The sequence below is a fragment of the Indicator indicator genome, chromosome 1 (genome assembly GCF_027791375.1).
Source record: "Indicator indicator isolate 239-I01 chromosome 1, UM_Iind_1.1, whole genome shotgun sequence".
Lineage (NCBI taxonomy): Eukaryota > Metazoa > Chordata > Aves > Piciformes > Indicatoridae > Indicator > Indicator indicator.
In genome coordinates, this window is record NC_072010.1 from 126,816,478 (window position 1) to 126,833,502 (window position 17,025).

Here is a 17,025-nt window from a genome sequence, read left to right on the forward strand (position 1 = left end):
TCCAGTATCTGAAAGGGGCCTTCAAGAAAGGTGGGGAGGGACTTTTTAGGGTGTCAGATAATGACAGGACTAGGGGGAATGGATCCAAGCTAGAGGAGGGAAAATTTAGATTAGACATTAGGAAGAAGTTCTTCCCCATGAGGGTGGTGAGACACTGGAACAGGTTGTCCAGGGAAGTGGTGGAAGCCTCATCCCTGGAGGTTTTTAAGGCCAGGCTGGATGTGGCTCTGGGCAACCTGATCTAGTGTGAGGTGTCCTTGCCCATGACATGGGGGTTGGAACTAGATGATCCTTGGGGTCCCTTCCAACCCCAATCACTTCTGTGATTCTGTATCCTTTCATGATAACTATGACTGAGGAGATGTTAGAGATACTAGTGCTTCTCTCTGGAAAAACACTCGTTCTGGATGCTCCAGAACTACTTTAGTAACTTGAAATCTGTAGTACTGTCATTTATGAACAGTAAATGTCTGCAACTCTGAACAAAGATTATAAGATTAAGTTCATCTTAATGAGCACCTTCTGAAAAGTAGAAGTCATAAGAAATACACTTACAATCCAAGCTGTTTTCCACAAACTGTGGAACACAAGCTAAAAAGATCAATTTGGGGAAGCACTTCTGTTAAGAAACAAACATTTCAAGTTCTCACTTTGTTTCCTGTAATTCTTTAAACAAACTGAATTTAGAATACTTACCTAACCATGTTGCAATAAGAACAGAATCAATTCCCTCTATGGGCTCACATATTCTAGCAACTACTGGATGTATTTGCTGTGACAGGTAGTACTGAGTATCAATGGTAAGATTGCTTTGCTTTTGCAACTGTTCCGGAGCATATGCTCGCTGACTGGCACTGAGATTTGATCCATCCTGAGACAGGAGACAGATACAAAACGGGGGGGGAAGTGAAACACACATTCAGTCTGTACAAAGGATTATGTTTCAAATATTATGCATTATTTCAACACAAAATGGTTACAGAGTCACTCGCTTTCGGTTGATTTATTCCGCATCCGATACAAATCCAGCAGTAGGGAAATAAAAATTGCATTGCTGATGCTGGCATCGACTAGCAAGTTCAAGAATGCAAATCCAGCTTGTATTATTGCAGCCTACACGTGCAAATCAGTAAGAGTAGACAGAGTAAACAGTCCCATCTGTCAGTTCTGAAATGCACAATGAAAACACATTGTAACCATCAGCCCAGTTAAAAATATGCGGAGGGCATGCATTTTGGATTCACTCTGTACTAAAGCAGCATTATCATTTTGCACAAGCAGCACATTTTAACTTGTGGATATCCACAACTATATCTGTTTTGCTTGGGAATTTATATTCTTTGATTCTGTAAAGAAACAAGTAGAAGGAGTGGTCAGAGAACGGACCATCATTTGTTGGCAGCAAATAAATGACAGAGGCAATAGCACAGATTTGTAAGAGCATACTCTGAAATATTTGGAATTACTGAAAGAAGCACACACTGACATCTCAAGCCAAGGGAGAAACACCACTCCAAGAGGTTAGAGCATACATTACATTCTCCTCCAACTTGAAAGCAGAAGATGAGGAGAAAATAATTCAGTTTGGGAAGGCAATAATGAAATTGAAAACAGGATTCATGGAGGAATGAAGTATTAGCTCTAAGAAGGTGGCACTCTCCTGGATAAACATGGCTCAGTCTGTAGAAGTGCATTCCCAACTGCACTACGGAATTTTGTTTTTAATGTGTGTCAAAAAAATCTTAGAGCAGAACTTAAAGTGGTATTTTAGCAATCATTCAATAAGAGAAGTATGAGGCAGGAAGTAACAGCATTTTTTTTTTTTTTGCTAAGTACAGTGCCTTTTTTGCCTTTATCACAGCAAAATAAAATGAATGCTAATATTATTAACATATGACACTTTAATTTTTCAGTTAAGATGAGCTACTGGCTTCAATAGGGTCAGCAACCATGGACTGAAAACTCATCACTAATAAAGACAGACTGCAAGCCATTGCTCCCTCCTACTCCTTTCAAACAACTTAGTATTCAGAACAAAATTAATTTAGGACTATTCAGCTCATCCAGCTGCTTTGCAAAAATAATTACAATGCAATTCCTTCAGCTCCCTTCTTTCAACAAGTACATTCTTCTCTTGTATTGTGCCATTGCTTAGCCATGCCCATGGCCCAGCTCTCCTAAGTCTTGGCAGCTTCATCACAAAAGACTAAGAACTCTCAATTAAACAGAATATACTGTCTTTCAGCTCTTAATGATGAAGGAGCCGAAACAGTGGTCTGCTGTAGAAGTCACGTTGCCAAGTCCATCAGTTTAGCATAAGAAATACTTGATTCCATCCAATCACACCTACACTTCTCTTTTTAATAGCAAATCCAAAGTGAAATACGTATTTGTGAGGTAACAAAAAAAAGCATTTATAGGATAAACATCTGAAACAGGAAGTTTCTCAAATTCCACAGTCCATCCAACAGAGGTACTGCCAGATGCAACGACTATGAATTGAAAAGACAAAGGTTGATACTAGAAATAACAATATTTAGCATCCCTATTGATTAGTTTTCCAAGAATGACAGGTTCATCATCACCAGAATTTTATCACCCTGAAAATGAAGACTGGATACCATCCTTAAAAATAAGTTTAGTTCCAAATGGAAATTAACTCAGGGAAATTTTATCAGTTACTCTATGGAAATAGATGAGCTTAGCTGATCACAATGGCCCTTTCTGGCTCTATAAAACTAAATTTAGTACAGAAAATTGACTATTTTAAGCTGTAACATAATATCACTACAAATGCCAAAACATTTGTTTTCAGGAGTTGGTTGTCTTTGCCATCTCTCAAAACAATACCTAGTGTTTAGCTATAAAAAGAAAGACATTTTTACCTGACAAATGATATACGACACTGTGTCTCCTGCCTTCACCTTTCGGCCTCCTTGAGAATTTATCCACATGGCAACGTGCACATGTGGCAAGCTTTTCTTGTCAGGATAATCCTGCGGATCTCTTGTCAATGCCTAAGAGATCAAAGGAGGAAACAGAAACAACTATGAGAAAAATATTTTACTGGAGTGATGGACAACTCAGAACTTTGAAAGGCAAGATTATGCAGTGGCTATCTTCTTCCATCTACTACTGACAACACAGAAAAAGTAAGATGAAAAGGTTGTAGTAAAGGTATTTTCCAGTCATTAAGGTCTAGGTACCAGTCCTTCATATTTTATTAATAGTAACATTTTTAAGGCAAGAGGATCCCTTTATACTTACTGTCTGAAAACTGCATTACATTAAAGGCACAACAGTTCAAACAGTTTCAGATACTGTGCAATTGTTTTAAAATTAAACTAAATTGCAGATGAAAACATTAAGCAAAATACAAAAACACAGCCAGAGATTACCCTTTTACCCCTGCACCAGTTCAGGCCAGGAAGTAAATACAAATAGCAAGTAGTTAAGTGTATTTAACAAGTTCTGTAGCAAGAGGATACAACTGGATTTCCATGTATCTCATTCATGGATATTCCATGTGCCTTGTACTAATAAGATTCCACAATTAATTTTTCCTTTACATAAAAAGCTACATTTCAATAGATACCATCATCCCAATTCTTAGAAATAACATTTGACTTAATAATGAAATGATTAATTTTATTTCAAAGTAGTAAAACTGAAGAATATTCCCAGCATTTGGAGCTGACAAGATTGTATAAATACTTTTTACTTGGACCTTAAGCACTCACAGAATATTTGCATCACTTTTTCACTGTGAGAGTGACAGAGCACTGGAACAGGCTGCCCAGTGAGGCTGTGGAGTCTCCTTCTCTGGAGGCATTCAAAACCCACCTGGACACATTTCTGTGTAATCTAGTCAAGGTGATTCTGCTCTGGCAGGGATGTTGGACTGGATGATCTTTTGAAGTCCCTTCCAACCCCCAACATTCTGTGTTTCTGTGATAAAAGCCGCTGATTTCTCTTTCTCACCTGTATGACAACCTGAACACATTTCTTGATTCATTAACACAGTCTTACAGAGCAGACAGACCACAGAATCATAGAATGGCTTGGGTTGTAAGGCACCTCCAAAGGTCATCTAGTCCAACCCCCTCTGCAGTAAGCAGAGACATTCTCCTTTAGATCAGGTTGCCCAGAGCCCTGTCAAGCCTCACCTTGAGTATCTCCAGGGCTGGGGCCTCAACCACCTCCCTGGGCAACCTGTTCCAGTGTCTGGCTGGAAAAACAAAGAGGAGTTTGGATAGAGCAAATTTGGGAAGCCTCTTCTCCTAAAAGCATGAGAGGGGAATGTAATATCCAATTCATTAGTGAAACACTCCCCAGAGGGAGAAGGAGGGGCTTTGGAGGTTTAGAAGACAGGTTTCACAAAGGAGTCATAGAAGTAAACCAAACCCATCATGTTGTTTGCTAAATCATCTATAGCTAAAGCAGAGAATTTTACTTCTTGCTGCAGGCAAGTCTTGAATGACATCTCAAAATGACTGTTAGCATTCTTCTATAGAGTTTTGAAGGGAAATAAACCAATAAGAATGTTTTCACATGGGTTTTCCAGAAAACAGAACATCTGATTCTCTTCCATTGCATTCTTCAATTGATGTATTTTGAACCTGAAATCTAAAATAACAATTCAGGAAAAAAATTCTCCTGAAGCTTCTCCAACTGCAGAATCAGTAGGGAAGGCAGCAGGCTGGGACAAGACACGAAGTTATTATTCTGAGGAAGCAAGACTGGCCTCCCTAAGGTATTTTTTCTCATATTGTAGGACCTTTACAGTATGATCCATGCTATGCAGCATCTAGTAACACTCCAGATATTTCATTGAATCATAAGGATTAAAAAGATTTTTATCAGCAGTCAACGTAAAATTTGTTTGAGACGGAAAGGAGCTAAGACACCACTTACCTTGTTTATTTCAAACTGATTTACTGGTATCTGCCCATTGATCACATTCTCTCCAATTTCTATAAGCTTCCTTTGAATATTTTCCACAATTATATCTCGGGGCTGATCAGAAAGAATCTGACTAATTATATAGCTGTCAAAACAGACCAGAAATGAAGGAAAAACTTAAGACACTCAAAGCAAAACTTTTACAATAAATACCACCCTCTCTTCTGGTGCCCTCAACACAACAAGGACACATGGACCTGATGGAGCAGGTCCAGAGGAGGGCCACAAAGCTGATCAGTGGACTAGAACACCTCTCCGACAAGGTTTCTTACCCAGCAGACTTAATGTATTTTTCAGTAAATAAAAATTTCTCTACTCTTGAGGGGTTTTTTTATGGGCACTTGATAATCTTCTGTCCTCTAAAGGGAATGTGCATGAGGCTTGTTCATGTTGTTTGTGCCACTTAATGGTAAGACTGATCTCTTTGTTTTTTTACTGAAACACAGGCTGAGGGAGCTGGGGTTGTTCAGTCTGAAGAAGAGAAGGCTCCAGGGAGACCTAAGAGCAGCCTGCCAGTACCTGAAGGGGGCCTACAAGAAGGCTGTAGAGGGACTCCTTCCAAACACCTGGAGTGATAGGACAAGGGGCAATGGCTTGAAATGAGAGAAGAGGAGATTTAGATTGGATGTGAGGAACAAGTTCTTTACCATGAGGGCAGTGGAACACTGGAACAGGTTGCCCAGGGAGGTAGTTGAAGCCCCATGCCTGGAGATCTTCAAGGTAAGGCTCAAGGAGGCTCTGAGCAACCTGATCTAGTGGAGGATGTCCCTGCTGACTGCAGGGGGGTTTGGACTAGATGACTTTTGGAGGACCCTTCCAACCCAAACCATTCTGTAATTCCCCTAGGTTATCTGTAGAAATTAAAGAGCCTGAGGATGAAGGTCTGATGCAAAATGTACAGAAATTAGCTAAGATAGTTCATGTTGGGTTTTATCTATTTATTTTACTAAAACCAAATTATTACCACTAATTCTACTGTTAAACAGTGAATTGGAACTGTTGAGTGCAACTGGTTTCTATTTTCTGTTCCCATTTTATTTTACTAGCAATTATTCCATAGCAGGTATCTTAGGATAGGGTGGGGGGAGAAGAGAACATAGCAAGTAAGCAAAGTGTTGCCTATTTCTGTAAAATGTGGTTGGACGATCTGCCAGCTGCAGAAGAGTTAGTCACTAAAGAACACTCTCAAACATTTGTATAGCTTTAATTACTAATACATTCTTAACTTGGAAAAATTTGCTTCTATTATGATGCATCTTTTCTTAGAAAATGCAAGTCTTAAGAACAGTAAGCAAGTGTGTGGTGTATTTTTACTGTTTTTTTAAAAAGTATTCATTTTTGGATGCATTTGGACCACAAATTTCTTTAAGTCAAGTTTTCAAGAGGCAGTATGCAATGTAAGTTGAGTCAGCCCTCAGATGACCACCTCTCTACCCATGCTAATTTTCTTCCTACAGTGCTAAATATATTAGTTCTACTGAAGTAAGAAAATGCCCTGTGGTGCAACAACTAATAAAGCATCAATCCAGTATCCATCAAAATAAAGTATCAGAAGAGTCAAATTTGAAAAATAGAAGAAAAACAGTTTTAGAGAGGTTAGTCTCCCCAGAGAGACCTAAGAGCAGCCTTCCAGTATCTGAAAGGGGCCTACAAGAAGGCTGCAGAGGGACTGTTTCCAAAGGCCTGCAGTGATAGGACAAGGGACAATGGTTTGAAGTGAGAGAAGAAGAGATTTAGAGTGGATGTTAGAAACAAGTTCTTTACTGTGAGGGTGCTAGAATACTGCAACAGGTTGTCCAGCAAGGTAGTTGAGGCCCCATCCCTGGAGATATTCATGGTCAGGCTCAAGGAGGCTCTGAGCAACCTGATGTAGTGGAGGATGTCACTGCTGACTGCAGGGGGTTGGACTAGATGATCTTTGGAGGTCCCTTCCAATCCAAACCAATCTATGATCATCTCCTCAAGCTGCACCCAGTGCAGTTCTAGCTCTATCAGAGGAAGCTGAAAAAGCTAGGCACCAGCTCCTTTAACCATGTTTGAAAACAACCTCACCTAAAAACTATGACTCCAAAACACTGACAGCACCTTCTGTTTTCACAAGATTTCAGTTGTGGTTGATTAAACTGCATATATAAAACTACAACTCAAATGCACAGCTTCCACTAAGGATGCAAAAGCAGACAGTGAAATCAGAGACATTTGGGCTTGCACAAGTAGAACCTGCTACCAATGCCAAAATGAAACATTTACCACCTCCTACTAACATCAGTTTAGAGACTCTAACACTGATGTTAGTTACCAGGCTGCACTCTTCAGGAAACGGCCATGTGGTATCAAACATTTATGAAGCATGTACTTTTTCAAACAGCAAAGAGGACAATGCCTCAAAAGAAACTCACTTCCCAGTCTCCTTTGCAAGATCACACCAGTCTCTTCGGACAATATCCAATCCTTTCAGCTCTTGTTTAGTTACGTATTTCCCATCTCCTGTTGGTTCCACAGTCAGAGCAGCATATTTCTTCTTCTTTAACAGTAGCAAAGACTTAAAGACTCCATCAATATCGATTTCCAGCAACTTATAGAGCTTGTTCACCTCACTTTTGACCTGCAAATACAGCAACAGTAAAACCAAGCACAAACCTTAAGAATTACAGATAAATTTAACTTCCATCTGGAAGTACCAATTCTCAAGTTATAAACCAAGTAACATTACACACTGTGTGTTTGCATATACATTTTAATGACCCAATGAGTATTTTTAATCATGAAATTAAGTACACAGTAGTAAAGATGAGCTACTATTACAATTCAGGCTCATCCATTGCCTTCTCCAGAGCTTACAGCTTGGTATACCTGACTCCCTAACAAAATTAAGCAGGGTAGAAAAGCATGGCACTGAATGTGACCTTGTAGATAACTGACTCCAGTCTATTTTACCACAGCAGCTACTCCATCTAGCTTCTCACATAAATTAAGGAAACAAGAGATTTCAGAGTAGGGATGCACTTAAGAGACTGTCACTTAGAATATGAAAACTGCTTTATAGAAAAGTTGCCTTGTCAAGGTGCTTTCCCCACAAACACCCATGCCCAAACCAGGAAGGGGAGGGAGAACTATGACTGTAGACCAGAATTCTGTGTGTGCATGTTCAGGACAAACCTGCACAAATGGGCAAATGTTTATTTATACCCTTTTCCCTACAATACACCTACAGGATTTCTTGGAGAGGAAAAGGTGTCATTTCCCTACCCACAGGCCAGTTGAAAGGCAGCAGTGCCTCTTGACTACACTCAGTTGCTCAAGAACTCCTTCAACCTGGCCTTGAACACCCCCAGGGAGAAGGAATCCACAACCTTCCTGGGCAACCTATTCCAGAGTCCCACTACCCTCCCACTGAAGAACTTCTTCCTAAGATCCAGTTGAAACCTACACTCCCCCAGCTTAAAACCATTCCCTCTTGTCCTATTGCTAGACACCCTTATGGAACGTCTCTCTTCAGCCTTCCTGTAGGATCGCTTCAGGTGCTGGAAGGCAGCTCTAAGGTCCCCTCAAAGTTTTCTCTTCTCCAGGCTGAACAACCCCAGCTCCCTCAGATGCTCCTCATAGCAGGGGTGTTCCAGCCCTTGAATCATCTTTGTGACCCTCCTCTGTACTTGTTCTAGCAGCTCTGTGTCCTTCTTGTAGTGAGGGGCCCAGAACTGAACACTGTACTCAAGACGTGGCCTCAGCAGTGCTTGAGTACAGGGGGATGATCCCTCCCTGTTCCTGCTGGCCACAGGGTTTCTAATCCAAGCCAGGCTGCCAGTGGCTTTCTTGGCCACCTGGGCATGCTGCTGACTTATGTTCAATCAACTATCAACCAATACCCCCAGAAGCCTCTCCAAGTTGCAGCTTTCCAACTACACACCCCCACATCTATAGCTTACCATAGGGTTGTTGTGATCCAAGTGCAGTAGATAATACTAACTGCTCTTACAGGATGTGCTTGCATCAAACCTGTGCCTTCCAAACACTTCACAATAAACCAAAACCATAATTTGCCAAGTAAATATCCCTCATCTCTGAACATGGAGTTTTGTGAATGAAGTTATTATTGCAACAGAACAGTGAGTGTTCCTCATCAACAGATACAGGTCTCTATGTTGATTTTTTTTAAAAATATGAATTATGCAAAATGAAGAAAACCTAAATGATAGAAATCCTCAAAAAAGATGTAGCTATCACTTTTGTGAGGAATAAACAAACAAGAAACACTGAAGCAGGAAACAAAAGAACCACTTCTTTATGCCACAGAAAGAATACTGAAAGTCACAACTTCCATAATTGTGATTCTAGGTTTGACTGTGTGCTTATTTACAGGCATAAATGTATTCACTTTTAAAATGAAGTACACAATATGAAAACTGAAATCAAAACCCAACAACTGGTATAGGATACAGAAGCACACAGGATAAAAAAAAAAGATTTGACTCTTAAAAAGAATCATTAAGCAGGTAACAAGTTCAAAAACTTACCTATGCTATCAGTAAAACTGAATCTAAGTTAGAAGTATTTAACCTGTGACAATGATCCTGGCAGACTATAAAATTTATTATTAAACTCTTCCTCTATAACATTTAGCCAGCAAATAAGGAGTACAGAATCAAAGATCAAACTAAATGAACCAGAGAATTACTGCTTAGAAAAAACCTTAAGATCATGAAGTCCATAGCTAACCATCTCCCTGTACACAACTGTTAGACCATGTCCCTAAGCACCTCAACCAAATGTCTTTTAAACACCTCCAGGGAAGGTGACTCCACCACCCTGGGCAGTCTGTTCCAGTGCCTGATGACTTTCAGTGAACAAATTCTTCCTAATATCTAATCTAAAATTCCCCTGGGGTAACTTAAGGCCATTTACTCTCACCCTATCACTTGGTGCCTCTGAGAAGAGGCCATCCCCCCCCTCACTACAGCCTCCTTTCAGGCAGTTGTAGAGTGTGATGAGGTCTCTCCTCAGTTTCCTCTTCTCCAGGCTGAACAACCTCAGCTCCCTCAGCCTCTCCTCATAGGACTGGTGTTCAATACTCAGCCTTGTTGCCTATCTCTGGACACACTCCAGCAACTCAAGGTCCTTCTTGTATTCAGGGGCCCAAAACTGGACACAGTACTCAAGGTGTGGCCTCACCAGTGCTGAGCACAGGGATATAATCACTTCCCTGATCCTGCTGGCCACACTATTCCTGATACACGCCAGGATGCTGTTTGCCTTCTTGGCCAGCATACTGCTGGACTAATGTTCAGTTGGGCTAGGGTAAATTACTGTATACAGACACAAAATACATGGCAAACAAAAAGAGAGACTGCTTTACTCCAGCCCTACTGCTACGCATTAGGTATTAAGATACTATTCCTTTTATGATGCTTTTGAGATGCATCAACTCCTCAAACTAACAGCTCAGCATTAAGGCAGAAGTGTTGTAAAACAAAAAAACCCAAACAACAACAAAAAGCCCCAAACAAACCCAACAAAGCACAAACAAACCAACAAAAAAACAACCCCCAAACCCAATCAAACCACAAACCAGCCCAGAACTGCTCTTGTCTTAAAATTACATGATAATGTTTAATGCTATACTGAAATCAAACATTTTGGGTTTTTTAGAGCTTCCATAGCTCACATTTTCTTCACAATTTCTTCCATCTTTCACACACAAATTTTCTTACTCCTTCTCTTTAAAATCTTCTGAAACATTCTCTCACTTCCCTTCCCTAATTTGAGAAAGTCACAAAACTATCAGTTGGCAACTGACAATGTGGAAATCAAATAGATCTCTTCTGTATCTAGTGTAACTTGGAAAATAGTATTTGAATTTACCACTGGAAAACTGATGGCACATAGAATGTAATACATATTACCTAACTGAACAAAGCTCAACTGACAGACATTTATCATGCCAATACAAAACCCAGCAAAATCAGAATTATGCTCACAGTGTCACTGAGATGAACATAGGGGAACTGTACATTTCGGCTTAACAAACATTCAGTCTCCTGGCAAGTTAGGATTGGTAAAAAAAAAAAACAAAACTCATTATACAATGAAATGTTCCACAGAAATTAAAACTACTTCACAGAGATTAAATGACATTTAAGCTATTCCATAACTTCCAATGTTGTCAAGTTCTTCCTTGGGGCCTGTTCTCTGCTTATGCCACAGAGACCTTCCTTAACACCATCTCCACCACTCAGTGTTGCAACAAAGACATAGAATCATAGAATGGTTTGGGTTGGAAGGGACCTCCAAAGGTCATCTAGTCCAACCCCCCTGCAGTTAGCAAGGATATCCTCCACTAAAGCAGGTTGCCCAGACCCTGACAGGTACAAAAGCTTTACAAATAAAAAACTCCTTACCTTGTTCCCCAGCTTGAAGACCTCATCCAAACTGGTGCTGTTAGTGTTTATCATAATGGAATCTGTGTCTCCATAAATTACTTCGAGGTTCATCTAAAATTAAACAAATTGTTTTGAAAAACAAACCAGACCCAATTCCATCTTTTTAAAGACCCACCTCAAGATCTCAAAATATCATTATCTGTATATTATCCCTTAATTACTGAAAGGCAGAAAAATGTAAAGTAAGTTTTTTCATTTAAAGAGAATAATGAAGCTTAAACTACTGATTTGTTAAAGAAAAAAAAATCACTGTTCAGTTCTTCTTAATTTCTTCTTAAGTAGTTAAGATTTTACTCAATTAAAATTTTACTGAATGAATGCTAAAAAAATAAGTCAGAAAACAAGTCCAGAAACTCTAATAAAAAGTAACTTTGGATTGATAGGATACAAAAATGTGTCCCTGCTGGAACATGTCCAGAGAAGGGCCAACAGGATGAGCAGAGGGCTGGAGCACCTCTCCTCTTAGGACAGGCTGAAAGAGTTGGGACTGTTCAGTCTGGAGAAGAGAAGGCTCTGAGGTGACCTTCTTGTGGCCTTCCAGGATCTGAAGGGGGCTACAAGAAAGCTGGGGAGGGACTTTTTAGGATATCAGGTAGTGATAAGACTAGGGGGAATGGAATAAAGCTGGAAGTGGGGAGATTCAGGCTGGACGTGAGGAAGAAGTTCTTCCCCATGAGAGTGGTGAGAGCCTGGAATGGGTTGTCCAGGGAGGTGGTTGAGGTCCCATCCCTGGAGGTGTTTAAGGCCAGGCTGGATGAGGCTCTGGCCAGCCTGATCTAGTGTGAGGTGTCCCTGCCCATGGCAGGGGGGTTGGAACTAGATGATCCTTGTGGTCCCTTCCAACCCTGACTGAGTCTGTGATAAGAAAACCACTTAGACTCAAAGACTGCTGGATAAGTTCAAACTATTCAGGTAAGACATCTGGCCAATATGCTTGATAGAGAATACCACTGTTGGGTGTCCTATGCTGTTTGTAGTCATCACAATGACTACAAAAAAAAAGTCATTTTGAATTAAAAAAAAAAAAACCTAAGTACTCTGTTTCCAACAAACCCAGTGAAAGTACTAGCTAGTGCATACAGTACCTGAGAACACCACAGCACTTACAGATCAGGCTGCTCTTACGCTTTTTCTTTTTGTTTGTGGCTTCCTATTCCCATTCTTCCTATTCCCATTTTTCCTTCTGCTGTAACCTAATTACCTGTGTTAGTTCTCCCCTGCAGCAGATCTCTCAGGAAACAAGACACTCCTTTTGGATAAGGATCTAGCTACTGTGACCTACAAGTTTTGTATCCCCAGGCTGAACTAATGAACAGTTACACCTAGAGGTGAACACAAATTGCCTACTAACACATCTCTCTGACTAACACCCTGCCTTTCTTATCATCTCTCACTCTGATCCTTGTAGCAATTCAAATGCCCTGCTTAGAAAAATTGTGTTCACATATCAGCCAGACTGCCAGAATCATAGAATGATTTGGGTTGGAAGGGACCTCCAAAGGTCATGTAGTCCAACTCCACTGCATTCAGCAGGAACATCTCCCAGTAGATCAGTTTGCTTAGAGCCTTCTCAAGCCAGACCTTGAATACCAACAGGGATGGGGCCTCAATGACCTCCCTGGGCAACCTGTTCCAGTGTTCCACCACCCTCATGGTCAAGAACTTTTTCCTAGCATCCAGTCTAAATCTCCTCTAATTTCAAACCATTGCCCCTCATCCTATCACTACAATAATATGCTAGGATAACAGAACAAACTCTAGACAAATGGAACCACATAAAGCTTGAGGTGCATATGAAAGGCATAGCAAGGAAAAAGGTGGAAAGAAAAATTGTTAACACCAGTCACCAAGAAAATGGTTCAGATGCATTCAATTACACATTATCAACTTGGAAAAAAATGGAAACCTGATGTCTTCCATGGTGGAAAATCAATGCAGCTGTAAAAACTGCAGCATGGCTATGTCCACATTAAACTCCATATAGTCAGAAACCCACCCTGTGACAGAGTTTAAAGGATGCCAAAAAAAAATAAACCAGAATAAAACACCAGAACACATGGTGTAACAGGTCTATGAGTAAACTCTAATTAGCACTGCTGCTAATTTGCTTGAAACAGTCGTACATAGGCTTCAAGCAGGGGCCAGATCATATCTGTGTTAGGGAAAGAAAAAACCAGCTATAAACAATTAGGAAGGATTACATTTGTAAAGCAGGCATCCTAAGAAGTGATTTCAGGTCTGTTTGGGTTACAGTTCTCTTCAAATAAAAAAATGACACCAGGTGTGCTCTTTAAGGGTTGTTGTTTAATGAAAATGCTCAGCATTACCTTTTGCACCATCTCCTTGGTATGCATCAAAATCTGAAATAAAAAAAAATAAATAAAATAAAATCAGAGATTAGTGTATGATATAATTACAAGCTAACGCATGCAAACACATCCATTAGGGTTGCTAACTCCAAATGCTCTCACCTTTCAAAACAAAGCAAACCACCTCTCCCCTGGCAACACACAATCACCTCAATACTCCTATTACATGAGTAAATTCTCATCTGACCTTGTATCAATGCTATTATTAACTCCCCTAAAACAAGATTAAAACAAATCTCAAAATTGCATGTGCTCACACACAGTCTACCTCAGGAGAAAAAAAAAGAACATTGAACCAAATGCTCAAATAAAACCTAATCAGAAAGTGCCAGGATTAAGCCTCTTTTAGTAGTTTAGGCCAGTCAACTTCATATCCTTCATCTTATCTCTTGATGTCATTAAGTTTTCCCCCCCCCAAACATCCTGTCTTATTCAGTACAGTCTGGATGGTGCTCACTTTAATAAGAACAGTGGAAAAGGCTCAGGGAGGTGGGTGTCTTTAGCCTGGAAGAGACTGAGAGGTGATCTCATTCATGTTTATAAAGATGTGAAAGGCAGGAGGATGGCTCCATCCACCGGGAGGATGGAGCCAGGCTCTGCTCAGTGATGTCCAATGACAGGACAAGGGGCAATGGGTGCAAGCTGGAGCAAAGGAGGTTCCACGTGTACATAGGAACAGCTTTTTCCCTGTGACGGTGCCAGAGCCCTGCAACAGGCTGTCCAGAGAGGTTGTGGAGTCTCCTTCTCTGGAGATATTCCAAACCTGCCTGGATGCATTCCTGTATGATCTACTGCTCTGGCAGGAGCGGCTGGACTTAATGATGTTTGGATGTCCATTCTAACCCCAAACATTGTGTGATTATGTAACAAAATTTTTAAAATGGGAATTGGAAATGAAGAGGTTACATGTAAAGGAAAAGAAGGCCTCCCATCCTTCCCCATGATAATCACAGAATTGTTAGGGTTGGAAGAGACCTCAAGGATCATCCAGTTCCAACCCCCCTGCCATGGGCAGGGACACCTCACACTAGATCAGGTTGCTCACAGCCACATCCAGCCTGGCCTTAAAACCCTCCAGGGATGAGGCTCCTACCACCTCCCTGGGCAACCTGTTCCAGTGTCTCACCACCCTCATGGGGAAGAATTTCTTCCTGACATCCAATCTGAATCTACCCATTTCTATTTTTGCTCCATCCCCCCTAGTCCTGTCATTACCTGACACCCTAAAAAGTCTCTTCCCATCTTTCTTGCAGGCCCCCTTAAGGCTCTGGAAGGCCACAGTAAGGTCTCCTTGGAGCCTCCTCTTCTCCAGTCCGAACAGCCCCAACCCTTCTCAATCTGTCTTCATAGCAGAGGTGCTCAAGCCTGGCATTTTCTACTTAATTCTCCAAAATAAGGCTATCTGTAAATAGTTAAAATGCTAACCTTTTGGGTTGTTTTTTTTTTTTTAGGACTTTTAAAAATAGGATTCATTCATAGTACAAATTTTGATTGGCTGTGCAAAGACCATTTCTCAACTGTTCCCAAGGACGGCAGTGATGTAGGTAGTAACAAGAGGGTCACAGACAAGTTAGCTTCATCAAGTGACTGGCATATGCTACTGCTACCCACTCTGACAGGAGATCACTTGTAAGTGCCAACAGCTTCAAAACAGAAGGTTATAAAGGCTTGCTAAATTCATTAATAAGGCAGTCGGTAGTTATCTGATTTCACAGCAACACCTGCATATTTATCTTCTCATTACCAATTGCATGATGGAATTTTCTTTCTTTTTTTTTTTTTTTTCCAAGCACATTTCAAAAATCTGCCAACTTCAAGTGTAGGGGGAAAAAAAATAAAATAAACTTTGTAGTTAATTTTTCCCTTAACAAAGTACAGCTGTTGAAAATAATTGTTCAAGATCTTACCCTGTAATGTCAACTGCAGCAGAACAAAGAGTATTTAATTAGCAAATCTATCCAGTAATTCAACACCTATTATATAAAATGCCTTCGTGATTTTATTCAGGATAATTTGCTAAGAGGGTTATTACTGACATTCAGATGAAATTTAAAATTCCTACGCAAGTCGAGTCATAATAGCAGTAATGATCCCCCCAATCAGGAGATACTGTGTCACACAAGGTTCTTTTGCAATGCAGCAGGCGATTTCCTGACTTCTTAATTCCTGGGCTCAGCTCAGTGAGAGCCCTTCATGCCAATATTTCAGTCAGCAATACATCCTTAATGGGACTCTATTAAAATACCTAGAATAAAAATGACTTTTTTGGTGTGGGATTTGGTGTTTTTTTTTTTTTTTTCTTTCTTCCCCCCCTGGTTATAAAGAATGACAGCACTGCTATCATATCAATCATTAGCAGTTTCTCACAAATGCACAGCAAAGGAAGGGAGGTTTACAATGAGGCTGGGAAGACAGAAGAAAAGGAGACTAGGAGAATTGTTACTGGGTAGTTTCCTTTTGCAAACAGTATGGCGCTGCTCATGAGAGCTGGATTGTCTCCTATTGCAGGCAATCCAAGTAGGAAGAATTAATTGCCTGGCAACCCATCTGTACAGCCCTGCCCCCTGCTCCCCCCCCAGCAAACACATACTTCTAAAAAAACCTGTGAACTTCTCAGCACAGGGAACAGCTGTGAAATTCTCTTTTAACTTTTTTTTTTCCTTCTTTCTTATAAAAGCATGACTAGCAACACACATTCTCTTGCCCATGAACTCTGACTCAATATAAACTGAAAGATTGTAATTGCAGACAAGCAATCACCAAAGTGCAAAATTCCCTGTCCTGATTCTACTCCAACTCAATAATTAATTAAAGATGTGATTTAAGAAAGGGAATGATTAAAAATAAATGAATATACAAAGAACAGCTTTATTATTCTCTGTTGCATCAACTACTTTTAAAGATTCCTTATTTTAAAACCACTGAAGAGCACCTTCTGAGGGAAGGATGCTTATGTGAAAACAAAGAAACCCCATTTGAAAAAGGCTAGGAGACAAATTTCTCCTGAAGTTAGGGATACAAATTTTGTTAGGAACAAATTCTGCACCATGAGGGTAATAGCAGAACACTGCAACAGGTTGTCCAGCAATATAGTTGAGGCCCCATCCCTGAAGATATTGAAGGTCAAGCTGGACAAGTCTGTGAGCAACCTGATCTAGGGAGGATGTCCCTCCTGCAGGGGGGTTTGACTAGATTACTTTTGGAAGGCCCCTTCCAACCCAAACCATTCGATGACTGTTTATTTTGGTATTAGGATG

At 40.4% G+C, this 17,025-nt stretch overlaps 1 protein-coding gene across 1 annotated transcript in view; it reads right to left on the reverse strand.

Annotated features, from left to right (window-relative positions):
* POLA1 (DNA polymerase alpha 1, catalytic subunit) overlaps nucleotides 1-17,025 on the reverse strand; it is a 229,094-nt gene that overhangs the window by 128,421 nt on the left and 83,648 nt on the right. Inside the window, exons 26-31 of the mRNA XM_054396054.1 lie at nucleotides 13,727-13,759; nucleotides 11,358-11,450; nucleotides 7,362-7,567; nucleotides 4,915-5,047; nucleotides 2,886-3,017; nucleotides 697-871 (exon numbers count right to left, since the gene is read on the reverse strand). Of these exons, the coding sequence (XP_054252029.1) occupies nucleotides 697-871; nucleotides 2,886-3,017; nucleotides 4,915-5,047; nucleotides 7,362-7,567; nucleotides 11,358-11,450; nucleotides 13,727-13,759 (772 nt within the window). The remainder of the gene's footprint in view (nucleotides 1-696; nucleotides 872-2,885; nucleotides 3,018-4,914; nucleotides 5,048-7,361; nucleotides 7,568-11,357; nucleotides 11,451-13,726; nucleotides 13,760-17,025) is intronic.